This window comes from Numenius arquata, chromosome 1 (assembly GCF_964106895.1).
Source record: "Numenius arquata chromosome 1, bNumArq3.hap1.1, whole genome shotgun sequence".
Classification (NCBI taxonomy): domain Eukaryota; kingdom Metazoa; phylum Chordata; class Aves; order Charadriiformes; family Scolopacidae; genus Numenius; species Numenius arquata.
The window spans coordinates 113,223,694-113,249,723 of record NC_133576.1 but is presented as its reverse complement, the minus strand read 5'-3'; the positions used below and the strand labels follow the sequence as shown (position 1 = coordinate 113,249,723).

Below are 26,030 nucleotides of genomic sequence, written 5' to 3'. Positions count from 1 at the left end.
CTGGAGTATTGTGTCCAGCTTTGGAGTCCTCAAAACAGGAAGGACATAGACCTGTTGGAATGGGTCCAGCGGAGGGCCACGAAGATGATCAGAGGGATGGAGCACCTCCCCTATGAAGACAGGCTGAGAGAGCTGGGGTTGTTCAGCCTGGAGAAGAGAAGGCTCCGGGAAGACCTCATAGCAGCCTTCCAATATCTGAAGGGAGCCTACAGGAGAGCTGGAGAGGGACTCTTTGTCAGGAAATGTAGTGACAGGACAAGGGGTGATGGTTTTAAATTGGAAGAGGGGAGATTTAGATTAGATATTAGGAAGAAATTCTTTACTGTGAGGGTGGTGAAGCACTGGAACAGGTTGCCCAGAGAAGTTGTGGATGCTCCATCCCTGGAAGTGTTTAAGGCCAGGCTGGATGGGGCTTTGAGCAACCTGGTCTAGTGGGAGGTGTCCCTGCCCATGGCAGGGGGCTTGGAACTAGATGATCTTTAAGGTCCCTTCCAACTCTAACCATTCTATGATTCTACAATTCTATCCCAATATAACTGAAAAATTCATCTTCCTCATTCAGGAGTCAAGTCAAAACCAAGCATGAATGGCCTGGAAATGTGACCCACATCATAAAAATACATGCTTACATATCAACCAAGGGCAGATCCATGCTCCTTCCAAGATGTGTTGACTAAATACATGAAAACATTCTTTGTGATCACGTTTTTTCTGTAGGTACAATGTGTAAACTCTATAAACTGGGCAGGGTGTGCCTGACCCAAGTACCATCAGCAGAGCATTGGGGACTTCCAGCCAGTCCCCTTCTGAAGGCATCAGTATTCCCCTTTGCACCGAAGCCAATGAGAGGGCAGACAAGTTGCCTTCTTCTGTACCATTTTGCTGGAGCCAGTGTTCTGCAAAATTGGGTTAGCAAGAAGGAAGATTACAGCTATGACCACTGTGTCCACACTGGGTACAGCACCTATCCCTGACAGTACAAAAAGGTACATTGTTCATCCAAAAAACTGCCTAAAAAGCTGATGGCTGCAAAGGGTCAGAGCTCCACGGCTAAATTTCTGCAGAGAGCAGAGATCAGTAGACATTACCTGAACAACTGTCCCACTGAGCTGCTACAAAATTCATCCAGATTTTACTCCTCTATAACAGGACAGCAGATGTTCTTGCTGCCGCCTGGGGAGATACTGCAGCTCCTGACACTGAAACATGCTGTAACTAAGCAGCTTCTCCTTTACAGTAAAAACAAAAGTCTCCTGACACTCATATCCTATCTCCTTTCCCCCTCTCTCTTTGAATTGCATCCTTGAACATTAAAATCATGGGATCAAAAAAAGTAGGACAGCTTCTGATCTGCCGGTGGAGCTGACCTAAACTTGCTCTAGTGCAACAGAGGTCGGAGCGGAGCCTTGTCCCAGGCTTGGGAGAGGAAAAGCTTTCTTGTGACTCATGTTTCTCTGAGTTACTGGGTGAAGAGAATGTTTTAGATTTAATTTGCAGATCAGAACAAGGAAAGAAAGCTTCCAGTGGCAGACAGGCACACATGGCTAGCTGTGGTTCTACATGGTATGTGATTTTTTTTTCCTCCTTTTGTTTGTGAAACATTTTTTAGTATAATTGTTCTATCATCTGAAACATTAGAGTATCTTCATCCAACAAATCAGGAAATGCAAAGAATGAGGGTCAGTAATGGTTATAAATTATTTCTCTAAATTTTGCCTGCATGAAAGGTTGATTTTCCTTGATTTCATTATACGATCCCAAATCCACACAACTTTTATTCTCATTCTTCTCAGCGAGTTAAAATTTTAGTTTTTGCCACTGATATGCTCAAGATGCCTTTTGCTTTTTTAACTTATTCTTACATTTTGCTCCCATGAAAAGGAGAAGAAAAGAATCCCCTAAAGAGACAATTATGTTCATTACAGTCCAGAAGAACGGAAAAGTTGGGAAAGACCAAAATATTTGAAATATGTTAAATTTTGTAGATAATGTGTATTTGTTACAGTTAGTAGCGAGGAAAAAAATGGGTAGTTTGGGGATTTTTATAATGAAATTGAAAGAAAAAAAAATCAACCACAAAGACTGGATTTGAGACTGACTCCAGACAGAATGTCAGGATGTTTGGGTGTAATGACAATACCACAGAAGCCTTGTGTTATCCAGGCCAAGTTGTTTTCTTCCTCATTTCCAGCAGTTCTTTGCTTTCTTCTGAAGAGAGTGAGCCAATTGCATGCTCAGATATCTCCTCCTCTCTTGGCCATGACCCATCCAATGGCTTTTTCTCTCAGCAAAGCTCTGGTTGGTATATTTATTAAATTTGACCTACATTTCTTAAAGACCCCAAAAGCTCTGATATCCTGAAAAAGGTAGCTGACCAAAAAACCAGGATGCATTATTACAGTATGGGCTAATATTACATCAGTAGTATAATGCAATTATTGTTTGACTTAAAAAAAATAAATGTCTTATATAGGTCATTTTTGCAATGTGCTAAATGCCCAGAAGCAGTGCTGGATTTTTACATTTTTCAAAAATCCTAGTTCTTTTTTTTTTAAATTTTTTTTTGACGCTACATTAAGAAAATAAAAGAGTTGAGCCTATCCATTGGGAAAATGATGGAGGAACCCATGAGGAAAAACTCAGGCTCATTGCTTAATCCTCCCAAAATCCAAGCTCCTCAGCGAGAGCAGAAAAGGCCATGGATATATAGGTTTTTCTCTTTTAAATATAATTATTTTATTTTCAGCAGATACACTTAGGAGCACTAAATGCAGAAATTTGAAGAAAATATAGATGAAAATGACAATTTTCATGACAATAGAGCCTAGATTAACTTTTTAATTTATAACCTAGATTACAGTAAAGAAAGAAGTATAGTTTCAAATAACATTTTCAATTTACATTCATACTAAAGAGACATTATGCTGTTGTTAAGAGGAACTTCTCAAATTAGACCCGCACTTCATGGTCTGTTGTTGAAAAAGGATTTTAAAATCTAATTTTCTGAAATGTCAGAAGTAAAATATTGCCTTTTGTGGGTGTCACAGTTCCCTGTAACCCAGAAAAGAAGATATCACTGCGGTGCTTATTTGTAAAATGTGCTTTGTGAAGCTGTCCTTTATACCCCTCTGCCAGGCAGAGGTGAAAGAGTGCAGGAGGAAAGTGAAAAAAGAGTTTGGTCTTGTTAGTATTTGGGCAGATTAAGGGCGAAAAGCCTTTTGGAAGCAGTTCAAGTCAAAGAACAAAAACTACTGCTGGTGCTCAAAATACTGTGAAAACCTACAAAGTTCAAATGAAGTTACTGAATGGAGAGATAGTATATATTCAAAATAAAGCAAATCTGTCTCCCTGAGTTCAGGGTTCACTAGTTCTGTCTTACACATGCATCAGTCCCAGACTGTGCTTTCCGCACTCTGTACTGGACTTTGGGTCAGCTGAAGGATCAATACTGTACCTGGTGAAAGGTGGCTGATGAGTAAACAGGAAAGGACTTTGCCTTTATAAAAAGAATATATGCATAAGTTATTTTAGGGTGAGTTTTCTGTGGTCTCTCTTTCATGCATATGCTGGAGACCTTAAACTAAGAGTATTTTATTTTATTTTATCTTATTTATTTTTTTATTATTTTTTTTATTTTACTTTATTTCATTTCATTATATTGTGTTATATTTTAATGTGGCTTCGGACTGGAATATTTTGCATTGTACTAGAAATCTCAATCCTAGCTAATCTAAAGAATCTAGAGATACTAGAGAACCAGTGTAATGATCATTTTCTACAAATCCAGAGACAGACAAATGAAGCATAAGGAATTTGAAGTCTAGGTATATAAACAGTTATCTATACACTTGATCTTCCATGTTTGTGAGAGACAATGAGAAAAATCCCTATTTAATTGCAGTTACTGGTTTATATTTTGGACAAAAAAAAATGCCTTTATTAAGAGTCAGAACACCTCCTTAAATTCAAGCATAAAATGGTTATGCAACATATTGCTATGGATAGCTGTTATGGACACGCATAGAAACATAGAATAGTCTAGGTTGGAGTGAACCTTTAAAATCATCAAGTCCAACCATTAACCTAACAGTGCTAAAACCACTGCTAAACCATGTCCCTAAGCACCACGCCTACCCGGCTTCATATACGTATTCATACTTCACAAGGAAGCAAAAGCATGCAAATCCAATTAAAAAAAAAAAAAAAAAAGGCTTTTGCAAGGTCCCCTTTAAAAAGCGGTCTGTGAAAATGTCTTACTGTGAGTTCATAGAGGGCTATTTGTATAGCTGTGCAAACAGACCTTGGTCCCCTGACAAATAAGCCCAGATGGAAAATGGAAAGCCCCTCTCCTGCCCTCTGATAAAGACTGGCACAACAGCGGAGTTCTGGTGTGGCCCCACAGCACAGAGCTGCCTGTCCTGTGACTTCAGGAGTGGGAAATCCATGCTGGTTGTGTTGCAGTCTTCAGCAAATTGTTGACATTTCAGCTGGGAGAACTCTGTAGGTGTTTCTCAAGGAAAGGGCATTGACCTTGCGACTTTGATTTTTTTTTTTCCTTATTTTTTAGTTGTGTGATGCAAAAATAAGGGACCCATTCATACTCATTTCTTGTTCTGTTTTAGTGATTGAGATTGCTCAGGGATAGCATCAGCCCTGACCTTGGATGGCAGCCGTGTAAGACCTAGCAGTGGAATTGTCTCTGAAAGTGGCAGGAGCCTTAGCATGCTCCACAGCTACTGCTCCTCATAATTAACTTCCTCCATTATCTTCTCTTTCCTCATGCAAGAATGAGAAGTCCTTATTTTACCAGCTGCAAGTTTGACAAGTGTCTTCTGCTTCCCAGGGAGAGCATGAGCCCCGTTCCCCAGAGAACTTCTTCCACAAAACCTTTGTCTTTGTCCTAAGCACAGAGCAGATTTGTGGTGGAAATCTCTACTCTTCCTCACCACCTAGCTTGGGTCTGGGAGGCCAGAGGCCCTGAGGAAAGCAATGTGATTTTGCCATGGAAATAAATCAATTTTGTCAGTGCATAACTGCAGAGGGCATGAGAGGGTGGAGAGAGAAGGCAGAGTGAAAATAACTTTGGTCATAACAGTTCCCATTTCTGATCTCCTGTAAACATCACCCAAAGAGCATGGATTTGGACCCTGAGGATCCACAAGTACCTTTCCTCACGTTCTCCCTCCTGATTGACAACTGAAGTGAGAGTGGAAGCCAGAAGAGGAAGGGTAAAGGCAACTGATTGCCTCTTGGAAAACACCTATGCCTAGAGCAGGCAAAACTTAGCTTCTGCTGGTGTGAGTTTGAAGCCAGAAACATTCTTGTTGCTGCTGTTGCTGCTACTTTCTGTGAGCACCAATGGACAGAGAGTACTTGTCATCCACCTGTTTTTGTTTCAGAGGGAGCAACCACATTTGTCACATGCTCGGTGTAAAACAGTGAACCAGTTTGTTGACAACTTAGACCTTCTTCACTTCCCCTACCTCCTTGTCTTGAGACTGCTCTTAGTGGAGCTGGTTATGTCTGAAGGGCAAGGTAAGGGATGTTTCTTAGGCAAGGGGATGTGGATGTCCCTTCACCCCCACACTGCAACATGATTGTGGGCAGTGAGTCCTTTCTCCATTTAAAATTCACCTTACAAATAATGGAGTGCTGATTTAAGGCATCCATTGCTAATAATTAAAGACACAGACTTAAAGGGCAGTTTATCCCCAGAACTTGCGGGCAGCCATGTGATCATTTCTGGGATTTGACCTGCCTGTAAATCAGATGGGCATTTTTCCATTCTCATGAGTCAACAAAATCATGTTTGGGAGACAACGATCCAGTAAAGGCTTGCAAAAAGGAGACCTGATGAGAGTTTCAGTTTGTTATTTCATTTGCCTCTGGTCAAAACTGGTTCCCGCACAAAAGGTTATTAATCAGATTATTTTTTTTCCCCTGTTTTTGAGTATCTGCCTTTTAAGACATCGTGTGTCTCTCCTGCAGTCTGGAATGCTTTCAGCTGATGAGTCATTTTATGTGCTTATGCTAAGTTGAGGCTAATTACCCTCTGAAAAAGCCCTCTGTCTTGACCATAAAGGAAAACTGGAGAGTACCTCAAACAGAGACATCCATTTTATTTCCACTTAAGTTAAAGCAGATGGATGCCTTCAAGCACTACAGACTGGGACTGACTTGCACAGGCAGATTTCCAGTGCTCCTCCTTTGGTGGTATCTAAACCAGAAGAAGCTTTCTTTTGCCTTTGCTGGACCACAGAGATGCTTGGAATTAAGTAATGGCATAGAGAAAGGACCACTCACTTGCATTTGTCCCCATTTAAAAGTGCTTTACAGCCATGGTGTCTTGTTTGATTTTGGGATTGCCTTAGCAGTATTTGTGAAAACTTCTCTCTGCACATGACTTTTAGTTGCTCTCATGTGAAGATATTGAAGCTGGAAGGAGAATGAATGAACGATCAAATGTGAAATTGTGGCTTAGTCCTGAATGTCTCTCCCTAGGCTATTATTTTGCACATCACCAGCCTGCCCATCATTATTGGTTGCATGGTTTTGCAAGTTATTAATAAATAACCAGGATAGGTAATGCTCTTTGCTGCAGTGTGCCATCGGCCCATTTCTTAAATCCTGCACCTTAAGGGTAGATTGATGGTGGCTGTTTGTTATTTCTGTTTTGCAGATGTTGTAGAGTTTTCCAATGGAAAGGCTGGTATTTTTGATGAGCTTTTGTTCGCTGTTGTCCAATACACAGCAAGCACCATCGTAAGTACATTTTATTATTAATTCTTCACTCCTAACAAATCCCTTGAAAGCGAAAGTAGGAGATGCTAATGGTCTTGGCAGAGAATCAACAAAGCCTGTTTCTTGGATCACTGGAAATTTGTGCAAGCTTAAATAGCTAAAAAGCTTTGAACCCACCTTTTAAGGCACTTTAAAGGGGAAAGATTTCCATCCAGTAACAAATAATTTAAAAGTCCTGCTAAAGCATGGTATTCATGCTGTTATTGCTGCTTGTTCATCTTCAGTTTATGACATTTACCAGATTGGAAAATCTTGGGATAGAATAACTCTCCTTTCTGTAATTGATCTATATATTGCAGAAAGCAAAGGTCTCACATTTGGAAGAGCTTCAGGATTTTTCTGTATTTATCCTCTATTTTAGTGGAGATTTACATATGTTGATACTGGTTCTTCTAGTTGGACAAATTGCTGCATTTGGGAAATAGATATAACTCTTTGAGAAAAACATATGCAGCAAGTTAAAGTTCCTTCAAATTGACCTTTACTGTAGGGTAGAGGTACAGAAGAGATGCTTGCTTTGTTCCCACCAGGATCAAGTGTATTCAGGTATTTGCCACAGCCAGAGGAGAGCCTTCATGAGATATTTGGGCAGACAGGTCAAACCCTCCTCTTCTTCCATGTCAGCTCACTTCTGAGATTATCTCCAGCCCCACATACTTACTTCTCTCCTGGTTTTAGCCAGGTGCAGACTCCTGCCTGCACTCTGGTGTTGACCTCCAGTGTCCACATCAGGGTGAAAACTACAGCCCCATACACACTTGTTACTGGGGTACCTATGGTGCGTCGAGGCACACTTCATCTTCAGTAAAGCCCGGGCTTTGTCATCTGTGATAAAATCTTAATGGAAACAAGAACTGAGTTAGTTTTTTTCTGAGGTAATTGGGTGTGGGAAACACAAGGTGTTAGGTGTATGAAACTGAACATTATGTCAGGAAAATATCATCATGACCCTTCAAGACCAGATCTGGCTTGTGCCTGGGTAGCTGAGATTATGGGCAGTGTAGGCTAGTGACCATGTCTGTCTGAACTATTGCATAGGTAAACTTTTAAACAACTAACTACACTTCTGTAAAGAAAAGACCCTGTAGGCTATGCAGAGAGCAAGCACCACACTCTTTTTTCCATATGCGAAGACAGGTCTTGTATATAAGTTCACTCAACTTTTGCTAAAGCCAACAGACTCTGAGAGGGCGATGCAGTGACACTTTTAGAGTAAAACCGCTTCAATCCCATTGAGAAAATGCAATGAACACAGCTGAAAATGAAAACTTTCTTCTCAACATTCAAGCATTCAAAAGTATATAGATGCCAAACCTGCCTGATTAGTGAAATAGAGAAGATAGTTAGACAACGGAGATCAATAAAGATGAGGAACAAGCATTGCAGATGGGCAGATGTAACTGAAAGACAAGTTTCATCATTCGCTGTAAACTTGAAACATTAGAAAGTATTTTCAAAAATATATAGGTAAAAATGATAAAACTTTTTAATGTTTATTGAAGGCTGTTCTGTTTTTCTTTCCCAAGATCCCTATGTGTGTGTGAAAACTCAGACCACTTATGATGAATTACACTAATCATATGGAAGGAGAGAGATTTTTTTGTTTGTTTGTTTTCACGGTGCACCATGATTATTATCAGAAAAAATAGAACTAGATTTGATTTTAACTTAAAAAAAACATATCAGTTTTATTCCCTTATTTCTACACCCGACCTTTCATTTTATATCTTTAGAAATTCTTTATTGTGAGGGTGGTGAGACACTGAAACAGGTTGCCCAGAGAAGTTGTGGATGCTCCATCCCTGGAAGTGTTCAAGACCAGGCTGGATGGGGCTTTGAGCAACCTGGCCTAGTGGGAGGTGGCCCTGCCCATGGCAGGGGGCTTGGAACTAGATGATCTTTAAGGTCTCTTCCAACCCAAATGATTCTATGATTCTGTGGTTAAGATACAGGTTTTCACATAGTTCTCTGATTTTTGTTTGTAAAAGATACTTGAAAAAAGAGTGCAAGAATGGTGATCAACACTTTAAAGGTCATGAAATTAATTACCAAGAAGCACCAGAGCTTTCACCAGGAAAGTAATAATAAACCATGACATAAAGCTAAATCCCAACCAGCTTTGTCTCCAACTCAGCCCTTCCCAGACCTGTGGTCCCACCTTCCATGGTCTCTCATCACCAGCATTTCATGAGCAGTGACATCTGAATGAAGATGAGCTACTTGGAACCCCATACATATGTTTATACAGGAAATTGATATCTCCTGACATACTGAAGCATAAGCTGGAATGATGTAGGGGCTAGTCCATGAAGATACATGACTTTGTAGTATCAAATATGTATTTATGAATATCTGTTCATTGTCTCTTAATGCATGGCCTGGTTTTGTTTCCAGAAAGTTGAGTTTATAAAATTTTCTCTAAGGAAAACCAGGCTATAAATGGCATTGGCAGTCCCTGCGACATGTTGCAGGTTTTTTCTCTCTGATCTACAGGGACTATTTTTTGTGGGTCCTAAATGTGATGGTTTAGAATTTGGGCATCAGTCGCAAAGAAACTGTCTTCTTTTAACCTCTACTCTGACTAACATGGGGGATGGACCAGGTGTTCTTCACAAGCCCCAGGCTCAACTATTCTGTGAGAGTCTGTTTTTTTTCTTTACAATTGGTATTGGTTGGACATTCTTGTGTTCTACAAAAATCAGCCTACATAGTGGACAATCTGTGTCTATGTTGTTTTAGATTTGTTATTACTGCCCCAAATGTGGTGCATTTGGGCACACATGAGACAATAACAGTTCAAGTCCATGGAGCCCAGAGCCCTGTGCAAGTCACTGCATACTTCAAAGATGAGGTAAAAAATCAGCTCCTATCAGAGAGGACCATCTTTAACCTTAATGAAAATAACAACTACCAAGACATGAAAAAAGTAATGGTGAGTCTACCATCATACTGATGTTAATGTTTTCATCTGGTGATAAAAAATGCGCATAATCTGTACATTTAATTATTTTATTGCTGTTTGTTGTTCTGCATCACTTAAGCTAAAACTGCATTCATGCCTTTGGCATACCAGCCATTTTTATAAAATAGGAGAAACCTTTAAAAATGTGCAGTCTCTCAGACGAAAGCCTGTGATGTTTCTGCATCCTGTAAGTTGATTAATTCTTCTTTACATCCTGCTTTGCATTATTTGCTTCTGACATGATTCTTCGAAGTCTGGCAGCATTCAGTTCAGGACTACTAGTTTGGGCTACTTGGCTGGAAAACAGCACACAGCAAGACTCAGTTTAGCTCCGATTGATTACTCCCAGAGCTAAAAGCCGAGCTTTCAGATCAGGTTCCTCTTGAGCATGATGTTTAGAAACGTTGTATTAACCTGTGTGAGGTAAGGCTCTAATCTCATAGCCAAGATTTTAGCAAGTGAAGGATTACAGGATGCTGCTATAGCTACCAAATGACATGGTAACTGGAGTTCAACATGCATGTAGACTAAAGAAAAATCACTGGGCTTGAGTTACTGCCATTGAACAGAAGAATGTGTGTTTCTATGGTGGAAAATGGGGGATTAGATAGTATTTCTACTTAAAGAGAAATACTCACCCAGTAAGAAAGACATAACACACAATAAGAAAGATATAATTGAATATCTACTGTTTGACAGTGCTAATAAAATTATTTAAGCACTTCAGCTCTTTTTGGTTCTCAGCTGTGTGTCTCCAAAGGTACCAGGTTCATATCTGACTCTGTGGGTTTTTTCCTTTCGTCCTCTTCAGGTCAAGCCAGGGACTCGGCAACAGGATATGTTCAAGAGGAGTAACGGGCCATATGTTTTGCTAGTCACCGAGAGCAGGGACCTTTATGAGCAGACGGTTCAAAGCACTCGCATCCTCCTGTCTTCCAAGAAAGGCTACATTTTTATTCAGACAGATAAGCCTATATACACACCAAGTTCCAAAGGTTAAAATACAAATGCTGCATTTCAGATGTTGAATATAGATGTTACAAGGGCATGATTAGAAAAAATAATGATGACTTGATCCTTGCTAATGTAAATCCTTCTGGTTTAAGCCCAGCTACCTCTGTGTTTACCAGCCAGTCCAGATTTTAAACTTGCCTTCTGCAGCCAGGGCTTCTGCAGAGTCTGCACTGCACATTGCAGCAACCCATGTGGAAATGCCACCAGAGTCAAAAAGTCATTCTTTCTCCTAGCAAAAGCCAGACAAAATCTGCTCCTTTTTGTTCAAAAAGCTTACTAATGACTTTTTTTTGGAAAACAAAATTGTAAGAAACCTGCAAAAAAACCTCTTATTGCTTCTGCTTGCAACACCGGCAATAAATACCCTTTTCACTTTAAGACCACAACTGTTTTGTTACTTAATTTAATTAAGTAACAAGAAAGGAATGTCAAAAAAGTTCTTGAGTTTGGTTGCAGGCCTTGACTGCAGAAAGAATACAAAAGTGAGTGAAGCTCCCTGAAGATTTTTCAGAATTTGTTTCAAAAAAATATTTGGTCAGTCGAATAACATGCAAAGCCTATGGAAGAATGAAAGTTTTTTGGTTCTTGTTTTTGGTTTTGTTTTTTTAATTTCTCAGGCTTCTTTTCATTAAAAGAAATGGTTTTATCCTAAATTCAGTAAACTCAATCTAGAGGTTGCAATAATTACTATCTAGAAAGGTGAGAAATAACTATGTGAACACATTTATTCTTCTCTTAAACAGTAAAATACAGGATCTTCATTCTGGACAATGCTATGAGGCCAGCAGATGACACAGTTACAGTTGTTGTGCTAGTAAGTATGCAAAAAATACTGTTAATGAGTGCTTCTTCAGCACAGGAACTATGAAAATCTTCCACAAAAGATCCAAGAGTAAAACTATAGCTATGAGTCCTCTCCAGAAATCAATATTTACACATTGTGAGGTATGCCTAGTCATTTTTGGCCAAAATCAGGAGGATGGGTGGAAAAGTAACTTGTTCATATTAAAGTAGGAAAGTAAGCAGAGCAAAAATGCTCTTCCTTACGACTAGTAAATGAACTTGAGCTTTTGGATGTAATGTTTGACACCTGGTACATAACTTTATGGGTTTTTTGTCTCAACAGAATTCAAAAGAAATGGTGGTTAAAAAGTCAGAACGGAAAATAAAATCAGCCTTCAGTGAAAACTTTGAAATACCTGACGTTGCTGAGTACGTTACTGCTGTGCCTTGTGCATTAAAACAGTTCACAGGTCAAAATGTCTCTCGCAACAGAACTATCTTCAAGCTAAAAAGAGTCCTGCCCTTCCCTGCCCTTCCTCCTGCTCTGCTCCTCCGATTTCCTCTCTTCTCTTTTCTTCTTACTGTGTATTGTCTGCTTTATTTAGAACAGCAGGGGGACACAAAGTATACTAAAGCCAGCGGTTTTGCTTTGATTACACCTGAGAAGCAACACTGCACATTGTCAGCACATGACAGCAGGGAACCACGCGTGGTTGCTCTGGAACCAGCCCTGGAGCCCGCTGCCCTGCCAGGGTCTACACCCGAGCTGGTCACCCCACACTCCCTTCTCTGACACTGGAGGAAGTCACCTCTCTGGGCTGCGATTCACCTGGCCTGTTTTAGATGACTGTGTCAGGAATAGATGTACCATTCCTCAGCACTGTCTGCTTCTCTTCATTGGCAGTAGAGGAGACAGAGGGGACCTACACAGGTGGAAGACCTCACAGTATAATGTCTAAGGCAAGGAGGACTAACCCCACCTCCTATTAGCCATCCAGATGTATCCCTCTTACCTGTTGAAGTACTTAGATACTTAAGATTTTTAACTGCTGAATTGCTTGAATAACTTTTCTACTATTCTATTCTATTCTATTCTATTCTATTCTATTCTATTCTAAAAATTGTCTCTCACCATGGAGCAGAGATTGAGCCTACAGTTAGTATCTTTCTACCCTTATGCACCTCATCTTGGAGACGTAAGTCCAGAATTTAATGTTAATACACTGCAGCTAGCAATATTTATGCTGGTAAGGCACAACTTAGCAAACTGCTTGCAAATCTGCTCAACTGTATGACTACATTCAGAACAGCACTTCTGTAAGAGCTCAGTTTGCAAAGTGTAATTAATTACCTCTGATTTCAAACATACAGGCTTTTACTTAATATTCAGTATTGCTAGAATGATTTTGATATCACAGTGAAGATAAGCTGTAGGAAATATATGGTGAGTTCTCTCTTTCAAAGGCAGGGCATGTTACTTGTGGTTTGCAAATATGGTATCTTGTGGCATCGATATGGTATTGGACCTCATAAAGTCTTTTTGAGTGTTTCCTAAGACATTTGGAAATACATTGCTGGCTCTTTCCAACAAAGAGAAAGCCATTAATAAATAAGTTTTTGGATGAGATCAAAGCAAGGAAAATAGTGGTGTTTAGGGATAATTTAAATATATTAGCATCATAAAATATCTGAGGAATCCTAATTAACAATTTTCTTCTGAATCTGAACTGTAGGCTTGGAACTTGGAAAATCAAAGCCTGGTTTAATCAATATGAAATGTCTAATGTTTCTGCAGAATTTGAAGTTAAAAATTATGGTAAGAGAATATTTAATTTCCATTATAAATATATGAAGTCATCACTATGTGTTAAAAGACATACTGCAGTAATTAAACCTGGCTGTAGTTAGGTACTAAGGACAAGATTCATAGTGTTTCAGTGCCTCATTGCTATGTCTGGTGCAGAGAAGAACTCTGGGTTTGTGTGCCTTCCACTTACATTTGAAAAAAACCTTTATTTTTTAACAGGCTTAGTAACTTTAACATCTTTCACAAAACATTGGTTTTTTGGAAGGGCCCTCCTACTGCAGAAAAAATGGAGATGAGCTCCATTTTAAAATTATTGCAATTCTGGCTAAAGTTTTCATTAAAGACTAAAATGAAAAAAAAAAGCTACCCATTTTCTCTCAGTAGAATTCAATTTGGAAGTTGATAAGAGTTGTTCCTATACTCAGAGAATGTTTTTTAAAGAAAAGTAAGGGCACAGTGGAAAAAAATAAAAATGTAGAAATTTAACAATTTAAGGTAAAAAAATGGCTTGATTTATTTGCACTGAAATTATGCTTTCTTGTAAAATTTAGTGTGGGTTTGCTTTGTTTGTTTTTTTTTTTCTTAAAGGCCAAAGAAAACCCCAGGATTATATGAAAATCTCAGTTTAACAAAACTACAAAACTCTTTTGCCTTAGCTAGTGGGTGTAACAGAATAGTGGAGGTTACTGCCCCCTCTGCAAACACATACATCCAGGAGGAAACTACTCTGGCTATATCTACAGTAGCAAATAGGTTGGCTTTATAGGAGCAAATTGCAGAGTGACACAGCTGATGCTGAGGACCTCATGTCCACACTCAACCCATTTCAGGGTGGGTTTACTTCTGACTGCTTCTAGTCCAGGGCACTTAATGCCCATTATCTGTTGTGTGTTCAAAGACTGCTCCACTACTGAAGCAAAGCAGAGTAAGGGAGATCAGGATCAAGAGATTTGCTTCAGAAGTGTGCTGGTGATTCAAACTAAAACATTAATGCAACTGCATCCTCTCAGTGGGTGTTGCCAAGTGCCAGGAGTTTAAGGTATGTTTGAAACTCGCATGTCGTGACCTTTTGTCTTCTTTTTTTTTCATGCAGAACTTCCATCTTTTGAAGTCAAACTCATCCCACATCAGCCATACTACCACATTTGGAATGAAAAGTTTGAGTTTGATATTGAGGCAAAGTAGGTGTGCTCACACCAAGGCTGGTTTAGGAGGCAGATAAGTAGATAATGAACTTTGCAGCTGCTTCTTCTCCTTGTCATTAACAGTTAACTGGCTTCTGGCTTTACTTGAATCTGACTTTAGCCTTATATACTCTGTTTCCACTACTGACTTGAGACATCAGTGTAAAATGCTACCTGGGTCCAAGTGATTGTAATCAAAATGGAACAAGATTTTCTGAATATTTTAGCTTGCTAGTAAAAGGGTGATGGTTTAGAGTTCTCCCCTGTGTTGCTAGGTAAGGTTCCAGGCAAACCAACAACCTGCTTTTCTTTATGCTTTTTGGTTTAAACGTTTAGAAACATTATAACACCTCACATATTGCTATTTAATGTAATACAAGTAGAGATGGATTGAAGTTTGGGTATGAAATTTTCTCCAAACTCGGTGAAGTTTGGAAGCTAGTGCTTATTTGAGAGTAATAATTTTATGCAGAAGTGCTTCCATGCGAATTAGTACAGTGGATCAGAGGAGTTCCCATGGCCTTCACTACAGACACGTGCACAGTAGTACCACACTGATCTGGATCAGACACAGCTACAAAGCTCTCAACCTGACTAAACTACAAGGCAGGGCTCTATAGAGAGTAACTTACACCCGATCCCATATCAAATCAGGATGGCATCAAACATAATTGTACCTTATCTCTTAGGAAGTCAGGCAGTGCAAATTTAACTCACCAAAATATTCGGAATGCTTTTGAAGAATCAGACTGAACCCTGATTGAGTATTTTGTGCTGTGTGGCTCTGTTGTTTTTGATCCAACACTGACAGGGCCAAATATAAATTTGCTGTATGGTTTAACAATGGCTTATAAATATGTACCAAGCCCTCTTGGCTATTGAATTTTCAGGGTTCTTTAGAGTGGAAATACTAAACTACTGCCTTTTAGGAGAACATTATTCTTTATTTACCACTTAGCTGGAATCCAAAATGACTAGAAATACCTTGGCCACCTTGCACTTTGGGAAGATGAGAGAGAAATCAGATGGTTCTCTGGAGACTTAGCGATGTATTTCCTTTTCACTGAAGTCATCACTCATGCAATTAGAGTTCATGACTTCACTAGGACAGATTTTTATGAGATTTGTAAGTCCAGGATCTACATGCCAGTCACTTAAGTGAAGTGGTTCAGTGTGGCGTTAATTCAGATGTTATAAATTTGGTTTAAAGTTAGATTTTAAATCTATTTTAAAGATGACTCAGTGGAAAAAAAAAAAAAAAGAATCATGGCATAAAACCAGTATCATTTTGATGAAAGAGCATGTAAAGTTCCTTCATGAAAAACAAAATACTAGAAATAGACAAAGCAAAACTTAATACTGCACTTGAACAGAAGTCTACATTTTCTGAAGTCAAAGAACATTTGTGTGAAAAGTTAAATGTCTGAATTAGTGTCTCTATGTTGACTAAATTAGAACTTGATACCTCTTTTTTTTTTTTTTTTTTTTGAAGAGGAATCAATCTAATGAAATGAGAACAGGCAGATGGAGGCAGCTGACCTTCTCTCATAGTTGGAAGAAATCTTTTCCATTTCAAAGGAGTGAAGAGACTGACCACCTCTTTGCTCACATTTTATTTTCTTTGGTTTTGTGGATTCCTAATTTTTTATATCTTTAAAGATCAGAAAATAATATTAGCAAATACTATCAAATTGGGTAGGTGTTTAGGATATTGCCAAACACACCAGATGGCTGATATGGAAGAAATATATCACCTGAAATAAGGCACTCTGCATTATCTAAATAACACTGAAATAGTTATTCTGTATATTTCGCTGTATCTAGACAAAAGCTCAGAATTATTTCACCAATTTTGAGGTGTCGGCAGAGAGTTGAACACACAGTATCAGCAAGTAATGCCAGATCTTCACTAAGAACAGCTACTTAAAAAATAAGTCAGCATCTCATGGCTTTTTTGAGGTTGATTCACCACGTTCCTCAAGGTTCTTTAACACAGAACCACAAATAGGATCACTCAGAGTTATTGTAGCTAGTATTGATAAATGTAGTTAGTGTTAAACAGTGGGCAAATTTTCTGTACAGCAATGATACCCAAGATAGTGGAAAGTGAACTGTGTATATTTATTAAACAATCAGTATTGTTGACGCCTAATAAGGCTTGTTGTATCCATGCACTTTTAGTATTTTGATTATTAATTATTCACAATTATTTTTGAACAATATAAAAAATATACAGGTAACAATGTTGGGAGTTGTGTTAACAGTGAGGTTATTTTCTAATAACTTACTAATTCTACAGAATAATATATAACTTTAGCAAGGTATTTCGTTATGCTTCCTAGGCCTCAGCCTCCGAGACAGCACTGCGCTCGTTTAATTTCATTTACTCACACTGGCACAAACAGGATGCTGTCACTAGATGTGCTGTATGGACCTCAGCACTATATCCAAGTGGAATATTGATTCACCACTCCCTCAGTTCTGCTGGGTTTTATTTCTGGTCTGAATTCATTCCTGGCCAGCTTATACCCTGTTGGTCTTCTCCCTGCTGTCCTTGAGCTCCTCACCTTGAACGTGCTGATCCTTTCTTTCCCCACTGCACCTTGAGAGAGTATAAGGATCCCTGCATTGACCTTCTTTTGCATGGCTGGACAAACTCAAGTCTTCTAACCTCCTCTTGATCACCTTCAATTCTTTATTTGGTTCTATTGAATAATTATTAGCTTTAATCATGATTATTTGATATTTTGATATGAAGTGATATCAGATAACTGACTTCAGTACTTTAATCCTTTCTAGAATTTTCTCTTTATGTTATTGTAGCACTGAATTTTGAGTTTGTGGACTGTGCAACTCCACTATCCATCAACATCATGATTATTTAAGAGGAAAAACAGGGTTGAATAACTCAATACTGTTCTTTTGTCAATTGGAAAATGTCCTAGTGGTGCTACACAGGCCTGCCTGACTTTTATCAAAATCAACATCTGGAATTCCTGATAATTGAACTTATTTCTCTGAACTGGCCATGCATGTAATGAACAGTTATTTGATATATTGACTGTTGTTTCCAGCAGTTAACTAGCTCTGGCATTTTAAGCAGTTTTTATAAGAGCTGCCTCTCAGTTAGTTTCATTGCTATAGATCAGTGCTTCAGATCAGGTCAATTTAAAAGAAGCTTTACAGAACTGAGATGAAGCAGGATTTCCACAAGCAAAAGACACCACTACGGCCATGACAGGTGTCATGTAGTACATTGCATGCTGTGCTGCAGGAGAATGCCGTCTGTCAGGGTTTCCTTGAGTAAGGAGCCTGCCAGGTACAACAACATGCCCTATCCTCTGTCTCCATGACCTATATGGAGAGTTCAGGGGTGTTCTGGCCAGATACCTATCTGGCAAATTTTTTACTTACAAAAGTTCCCTATGCTATACTGACTAAATCCACAGGAGAGACGTGGGGCAGAGGGTGTCCACTCTGTCTCATGCAGGTATTAAAATTTCAGCATGGTATGCTGAGGCAGGTATGATCTGTCTCTGGAGGTCTTTAGAGGTCCCAAGTACTCCATATCTGTCCCTGAGAGGATTCTCTGCCCCTCGTTTTAAATGCTGTGCTCGTGAGGTGTCTCATACAAAGGAATTAGCTGTTCATCCAAGGTAAATAGACTGGATACCTCCCTTGTTCCCTGTGAAGGGGGTGAGTAGTGTGAGAGCTCACTGTGCAACTAGAGTTCTTATTGTTAAAAAAAAAAAAATGTTTAAAATACTCTGGGGTAAATTTTGTCAGATCACGTACCCACATGTGATTCTGCCAATGTGATTTACTCCATATATTTCTCTGCACTTGAAATCACCACTTTGTACACAGACCAGTAAAAGTCTTCATGTTTGAGTTATCAGCAAGTGGGACTACTTTTTGTTTTCAAGCTATTAGTTACAGATGGGATGCCTACAGATAGACCAATTTTATTTAAGCATAAAATGATTAGTCTTCTTAATGCTTGCTTTTTATTACTGTAATGATTCATCTCATTTTTCTTCCTTCCAAAGACACTCTTATGGGAAAGGAGTTCAAGGTGTAGCATATGTGCGATTTGGCATAATTGATGAAAATGAGAAAAAAGTGTTTCTTCCAGGCTTGGAACAACAGCTACCAGTAAGTACTGAAGTTCAGTAGAACTAATCTGATTTATACCAGGTAAGCTGAATATTGTCAGAAATTACTGAAATATAGATCCCTGTAATACCATAGTCATGCTATAAGCAACAATTTTTTAATTCTAATACAACAAACCTGTAAAGGGTTGTCACTTTTTTTTCCCTTACTTATGTTTTAGATTCAGAATGGAAAAGTAAAAGTTACTTTAAATACACCACTTTTGGAAGAGAAATCAGGAAAGAGTATTTCCTCTCTGGAAGGGTTTCATTTATGTGTTGCTGTTACCACTGTAGAAACTGCAAGTGAGTACTCTATGCCTTAGCTGATACAGTCTGTAATATTTACATTGATCTTTCTCTAGTATAATTCTTTGTGTGGGAAATCTTGTCCTGCTGGACCAATCTTCACTGCCAAGCTTGCTTATGCTATAGTGCATGACAGTCTCTTTCATCTGACCCGTTCTGTTCACAAACTTAATCTTGGGTGGGATTCACTTATTTGAACACCAACGTCCAGTACCACTTTAAACGCCCTAGGTAGTCCTGTGTGGTCTTCCACTTTTGCTCCAGAAATGCTCAGGTCTCCTGTAAGTACTCACCTATAAGGTCTGTCTCGTATTAAACAGCCCTGTGAGGATATCTAAGATACCCAAGTCCATCTGGAGTTGCACCAGACACCTGTATGAATGTAAATAAATTGCTCCCCTTGAGATCTTGTTTGAGCACTTGCCTCAGCCCTGTCTACTCCTTCCATACATAGAAAGTTATTAGTTGGGCTAGGTATCCTAGCTTGCTTTGGACCTCAGCTGGCAAAGCTGTCAGTCTAAAGGTAAGGCATATGTACCACGGCAACAGTGCAATGCAGAGGAAGATCTAGCCCTCGGGAGTCCTGCTTGTCCTCTTATGCCCTCCCACAGTTTTATCAGACTGTGGTACTTGGCATATGCAGAAGTACAATATAGTCCAAATAGCCTGGTCTTGCTGTTCATCTGGGATCTGAGCCTGGATCATGCCTATCCAGAAGTTTTTCAGTCGCTGTTTGCCTTTGTTTTCCTAGAGGACAGATAATTATTTCCACAGCTCATTACATTTTATTTGTGTACATATTAGCTCACAGCAGTGCTAAACACATTGAGTAGGCTCTCAGATATCTTAGAGCTACCCACAAGTGAACTGGATGCAGTGGTTGATGGGTTATTTGGGTTGCAGCAAGCACTATTATTAGTCATTCGAGGCTAAGGTGAGAGGTGTAACTTCAGTGCTGACCTCTGGAGTTGAGTCTGCAATGAAGCTGACCTTTCCAACATGGGCAAGATTTTTCCTATTGTTCATAGGGAGATTGATCCCTTTTATTTTAGATATCTGAAAGTAAGGTATCTAATCAGAGCTCAAGCACTTTGTACAGCCAGTCTAGAGAATGGATGGGTTAAATGGCACTCCAGAGGTTTCTGTTCCCATTGGTTATAGAAGGAGTATAGTTACTTTGTTTAGAATTACTAGAATTCTAAAGATCCTAAATGTTAATTGGGATGCCTTAGAATCCTAAAATTAAGTCAAATGCGTTACAGCTGTGCAGTTCTTTAGTATAATCTACTATAAGTCCTTATATGCACTAATGCTGTAGCATTTATTGCAAAAGCAAAAGAGGCTGAAAGACTTTCCGTTACCACACCAGCACGATGGACATAAAATCTCATGGTGTGGCATGCTCTCTACCAGAGAGGCAGGCTGCCTCCACGCTTGTGTACTTGCTGGGCTTCGTATTGATTATATGCATGACAGGGCAAGGCTGGTGGGCTTTACTAACACTTCTCAACCTTGGAGAGTTAAAGTGGAGAATAAGGACATTGGATGTATGTCTCTAAATGCACTTAGTTTAAAGCAAGCCATGTAACTGGGTTTTTTAGAAGTAATTATGCGCAGTGGTTTCACTAGAAGTTAACAAGAAGAATGAGTAGTTTAATTAGAAGAATCCTAGATGGGAAGCAGATGCTCAAGCTGTCTTGTAGGTACAAAGTTGCGGAGGAAGATATTAAGTAATATTAACTCTCACCAGTAGCCAAATATGAAAAAAAAAGACTTTTTCTCAGAAAATTAGAGATCTAAGGTACAAGTTCCCCTCCTGATTATAAGTGACTTTTATGTTGGACTTTGATGTAGCCTTCCCCCAGGAACGAAGCCCCAACAGCTTGGAAAGGGAGGTGGTTCCTGTGGCACCAGTGTGCTCTTTGTTTGCAGGTATCTTGTTTCAATCAATGTAATAGAAAGGAGTTTTTATGTTGTGAGTAACAAATCACTTCGCAGGGCTCCATTTCTGAGCTGTCAAGAGCACACACCTGCCAGTGCCTCCTTGCTGGAGGAGATGTCGCACTGGCCTGCCTCAGGTTGTGTCCCCCACCTGCCTGTACCCATCTCTTCATCTTCTCAGGACTGAAGCTCTTTGGGGAGGGATCATATTTCACTTTTTTTTATATACGCTGATAAAAATGTAATTATCTGGAGAACAGAAATGACAGATGCTGTGGTAAGAGGCAAGTACATAGTTATTGCTCCCATAGCAACACATAATGTTTGTTATTAACAGGTGGTGAGATGAGGGAAGAGGAACTCAGCAATGTGAAGTTTGTGAAATCTCCTTATGTTGTTGATCTGTCTAACACCAAAAAGTATTTTGTGCCTGGAGCCCCCTTCTCTGTTGCGGTATGTAGCATTTAGCCGACTGTGTCTGTTTGCCTCCATAGCAAGTGGTTTATATCTGCCCTGTTTATAAAATCCTTATCTGATCCATTGAGAGCTCTGTAGGACAAAGTCCTTCAGGAATAGGTCCAATACAGACCTACTGTTTGTATGTCTGGTTTGTCTCATTTCTGTTCACACAGAGCCTGAGCAGGGAAACTGAAGCCAGAAAAAAATTTTTTTTTCTGTTCTGGAAGTCATCTGTGCACTGTTGCACTACAAGGTTTTATAAAACATGTAGAAGTCTTTTCCTCACTTCCACATGAAAAGTTTAAAATATTACTACTGTACCAAATTAATCCCATATCAAATTAAAATTCTGAAAACTAAAACGGGGCATTGTCTTTTTTTAAAAAAAATGCATTTAAGTTTTTGAGTTTTTAAACTTCACACCTTTGAATTTTTCTACAAAGTTTTCTACAAAGAGTTAAAGTTAGAAATTTACCTTATAATAGTTAAAGACAAATGTCTCTGGGATCAGATAAGATCTAATCGATGTTAAGTGAAAGTCTGAGGCAGGTGTCAATCTGTGTTCACAGATTTTTACCTTAGCTGGAGTCCAGACTGAGTGGATTTCTGCCCCCTTCTCTCAAAACTCAAATTATCACACACTAATGTGTACAGTTTTGTATTTCTTCTCAGTTTATAAAAAAATTGCTTCTTGTTTGTGGGCATTTTTTAAACCCAGGCATTGCCTTGAAGTAACAGAAAAACATTTTTTTTCTAATAGGCGTCTGTCACTTTGATTGAAGGCTCTCCTGCTGCCTTTCTACCTGTCACTGCTACTGTTACCTTGCCTGGAAAACCCCCAATGAAGAAGACCGCACATTCTAATAAAGATGGTCTAATCCCCTTTACTTTCAACATCCCTGCAGATGCTCAGATGCTTCAAATAATGGTAAAGAAAACCCAGACATCCATGTTTAAAAATGTTACTGACGCTCATAAGACAATTACAAATGGCTGTGAGGATGATCAGTTTTCATTAAATTAGCACAGAGGTTGGAACATCATTTGTTACACCATCTGCACAGCTTTGACCAGACTCTGTAAGATATCTTAGAGAGACCAGGGGCCTGAGGGATATCTCACTGAAGTGAAGGACAGTCTCGTACATCAGAGCTTTGGGAGTACATGCATTGGTGGTAGTGGTGGGGGTTTTTTGTGGTTTGGATGTGCATTTTCCTGGCATGGAGAATGGGAATGGGACTGTAAGGAATACCACCATGAGAACTGACAGAAAATGATGGGAAGAAAGTGAAGGAAAAACCCTAGACAATGCAAAGAGTAAGCTACATACATCTGGACAGTTAGAGGGTTCAGTTTTGTTCACAATATAAAATGGGAAAAAACTGTCAAAGTTGATCCTGATCCAAAAAGGGCGAAGGCTGAAAAATATCAAGTTGCAAATACAGCAAGAGAAAAAATAGGGTGACAGAATGAAGTAATTAAAATCCTGGGTTTCGATGCCAGGCTCTGCTAAAGTGGTACCACCTGTCATTCATCCTATTTCCCAGCACTTTCTGAATAACCTGGCAAGATATGAATTAAGGGTCACTATATTGTATCCTGAGGCACACCTTACTTGCTCTGTCCTTTTCTTCCCTGACAGGTAAAGGCTGAAGAGGGAAAGGAAAGATTAGAATCACCTGAAACCAGTATCAGAGCTGAAAAATACCAGTCTGCTTCCCTGAACTACCTCAGCATCAGCATCCCGCTTACTGTTGTGGCACCTGGAGATACCTTACGCATCACCTTGGATGATATTCACCAGTCTGGCAGTGGAAACATTGACTATTTCTATTATATGGTAAACAGAATAGTAGCATATCAGTAATTTCTAAAAGAAATTACACAACCCAGAACTAATTACTAGTTACTAACACATGGGAAACCGGAGGGGGTCCAACCAAGGGCAGCCGAGATGGTCAGTGTCTTGGTGAAGAGGCTAAGAGTGAGTTAATAGCAACCTAAAATTTCTTGAAGAGAAATTACAGACATAATGGAGACAAACTTTCCTAGTTGGTGCCACACAATATAACAAGGAATGAAGACTACAAATTATGCCCTGGAAGGTTCATTTCAGAAAAGTCTTTTCACTAGTGGTGAATGCAGTACTGGAAGAGGTTCCCCGGAGAGTTTAGGGAATTGCCATCTTGAGAAGCATTCAACGCTTAACTAGAGAAAACCACATCTAACTTAATGTTACTGGTGATGGTGCATCTTAGAGCAGCCAGTTGGACTAGAGATCTCCATAGGTTCCTTCCAGAAACTTTTCTATAATTCTGTTATTTTGATATATTTGCATGTATTTTAGGGCATGTAATATACAAATCTTTGTACATTTTTGTTCTGAAGAAGGACATATAAGTACAAATTTTAATCTGTAGTTTCTAACAGTCTAGAGCAAATGGGTACATATTGGGTAATGTTTGTCTGCATAATTATGTGTATATTTTTGAAAGATACTAAACTGACAGCCTTGGAAGCTGAAATCCTAGACAGATGACTTCTATGATATCTATGATAATTTGATTTCTCTTAATCCAGATCTAGTTCTTTCCCACTTCTTCCAATCTGTATTCTTTCCTTGTAACAAGCCAATATAAAATATTATTTTTATTGGTCTGATTCCCATGAATACCTTTATTTCAGCTGTTACAGAACTGCCTACCTTGCTGTAAGCAGATCATACATATACATAAGATTCTGTCTCTGCAACTAGAAAAACTAGTCATATTTTAGGGGACCTTGAATATCTCAGAAAATGTCTTTTATAGTTAGCTATTGTTTATTTCACAGAATCACAGAATTGTAGGAATTGGAAGGGAGCTTCAGGGATCATCTAGTCCAACCCCCCTGCAAAAGCAGGGTCACCTAGAGCAGGCTGGACAGGAATTTCAGGAATAACATATAATTCTTATATTACCATGGCTCCATATTACCTGCACCTGATGTTAATTAACAGGTAGGTCAGTGTTATCACAAACAGATAATGTCATGAAAGATCATTAAAGGCATTGGCTGTTAGGGCGCTAAATAGCATCCCGAAATTGGGTCTGAAAAGCAGTTCCAGAGATGGAAAAGTAAGGAAACAATCCCGCTCATCCTGGGACCAGGAATTTAAAGTATTTATTTTGCTGAAGGAGACAAATGTGTTCATGGATACATTCCAGGAGCTAATCTGTTGAATGTCAAATGTGTTTAATCCCCTTTTCCCTCTCTTCATCCTAATTTCCCTTGGCATCTTAAATTTCCCAGGATGATAAACACCACAGGCACCAGTTCCATTTATTTTTAATAGGACTGTGATATATTGCAATAATTATATCCCTAGGAGTTAAATTTAGGTTTGGGGGATTATTTTCATTGGATGACTTATCACAGGGTTGGAATTGCCACTGCTGGGCACCAGGAAGATGCAGCGCTGGGCAGGCAGGGTGTGTGTGGGCGGTAAGCAGCATGGCTCTCTCTCATACTTTGGCCACCTAAGCGAAGGCAGTAAGGATTTCAGTCCAGGCTGCAGCATGTCTTTGTTTCTTCCTGAATCCCATTCATTTTGTGTTTAGGAAAGCTGCATGTATTTTTTTCAGGGAAGAGCATGACCACTCCTGCCAACGTGTCTGTTTTCCACCCCTCTGACAACACATGAATACAATTAACATAACATGGGAAGAAAGGAATTACATAGTGAAAGATGATCTGAAATCAGTTAAGGACCAGTCTGTGATACTTTATCCTGAATAATACTTTTTGGGTTAAACCTCCTGCTCCAATCCTTCTATACCATCTGAAAGATTCAGTACTGATTACAGATTAAATAAAACCGACATACTCCTGGGGGAGATGATCTGTTGTTGTAGAAGACAAAAATAAGACTGCCATCCAGGCCCCCCTTTTCAAGCTGTAAGGCTGAGTGAAGGGTGGTAGATGTGTGTTCAAACCCAGGCCAGCGCAGTGGAGGCTTACCACAACACTCCTGTGCTCGAGTCGCTGTGTGCTGGTCTCCTCCAGGCTACCGGTAGGCTGGTTGGGAATTAAAACAATTAAGTGTCATTAGAAGAGAATAAATTTTAAACAGAAATTGCTTCAGAAAATTCTACATATGTATATAAAATTATGCAACATAATGCCCAGTCTAACGTATATTCACAATATTTGATTTCTGTTTATTTCTGCTTTGCAGGTTGTGGCAAAGGGTCAAGCTGTGCTTTTGGGAAGGCTCCCCTCGTCAAACAAAATAATAAACCTTAAAATCACTGAGGAGATGGTGCCTGCCTTTCGCTTTTTAGCTTACTACTTCATTGCAAATGAGGGCCGTCGAGAGATTGTTGCTGATTCTGTGTGGGTGGACGTTATGGATGTCTGTGAAGGAAAGGTACTTTGAAAGCAAGTAGCTTCTGTTACTGTATTCCAAAATAAAAACAAAACCATGGAGTATCAGCAAAGCAAGTGCAGGCCTGGGGTTAAAAAGTGAAAGACATTTCATTTTTATTGAAAAAGGGAGTCATCAGGATTCTTGTTAAAAGATATAGCTGGTAAAGGCTCCCAGGAGTGAGGGTAGAGATAGCCTTCTTCCACAGGAC

The 26,030-nt window shown here is 39.3% G+C and overlaps 1 protein-coding gene across 1 annotated transcript in view; it reads left to right on the top strand.

The window, feature by feature from the left end:
* Window positions 1–6,694: 6,694 nt before the first annotated feature.
* LOC141462960 (complement C4-A-like) overlaps window positions 6,695–26,030 on the top strand; it is a 49,527-nt gene continuing 30,191 nt past the window's right edge. The window contains exons 1-13 of the mRNA XM_074145156.1: window positions 6,695–6,762; window positions 9,541–9,733; window positions 10,575–10,758; window positions 11,521–11,591; window positions 11,904–11,989; window positions 13,294–13,376; window positions 14,461–14,548; window positions 18,601–18,706; window positions 18,888–19,011; window positions 21,293–21,408; window positions 22,175–22,342; window positions 23,057–23,254; window positions 25,631–25,822. Of these exons, the coding sequence (XP_074001257.1) occupies window positions 6,698–6,762; window positions 9,541–9,733; window positions 10,575–10,758; window positions 11,521–11,591; window positions 11,904–11,989; window positions 13,294–13,376; window positions 14,461–14,548; window positions 18,601–18,706; window positions 18,888–19,011; window positions 21,293–21,408; window positions 22,175–22,342; window positions 23,057–23,254; window positions 25,631–25,822 (1,674 nt within the window). The 5' untranslated portion in view covers window positions 6,695–6,697. The remainder of the gene's footprint in view (window positions 6,763–9,540; window positions 9,734–10,574; window positions 10,759–11,520; window positions 11,592–11,903; window positions 11,990–13,293; window positions 13,377–14,460; window positions 14,549–18,600; window positions 18,707–18,887; window positions 19,012–21,292; window positions 21,409–22,174; window positions 22,343–23,056; window positions 23,255–25,630; window positions 25,823–26,030) is intronic.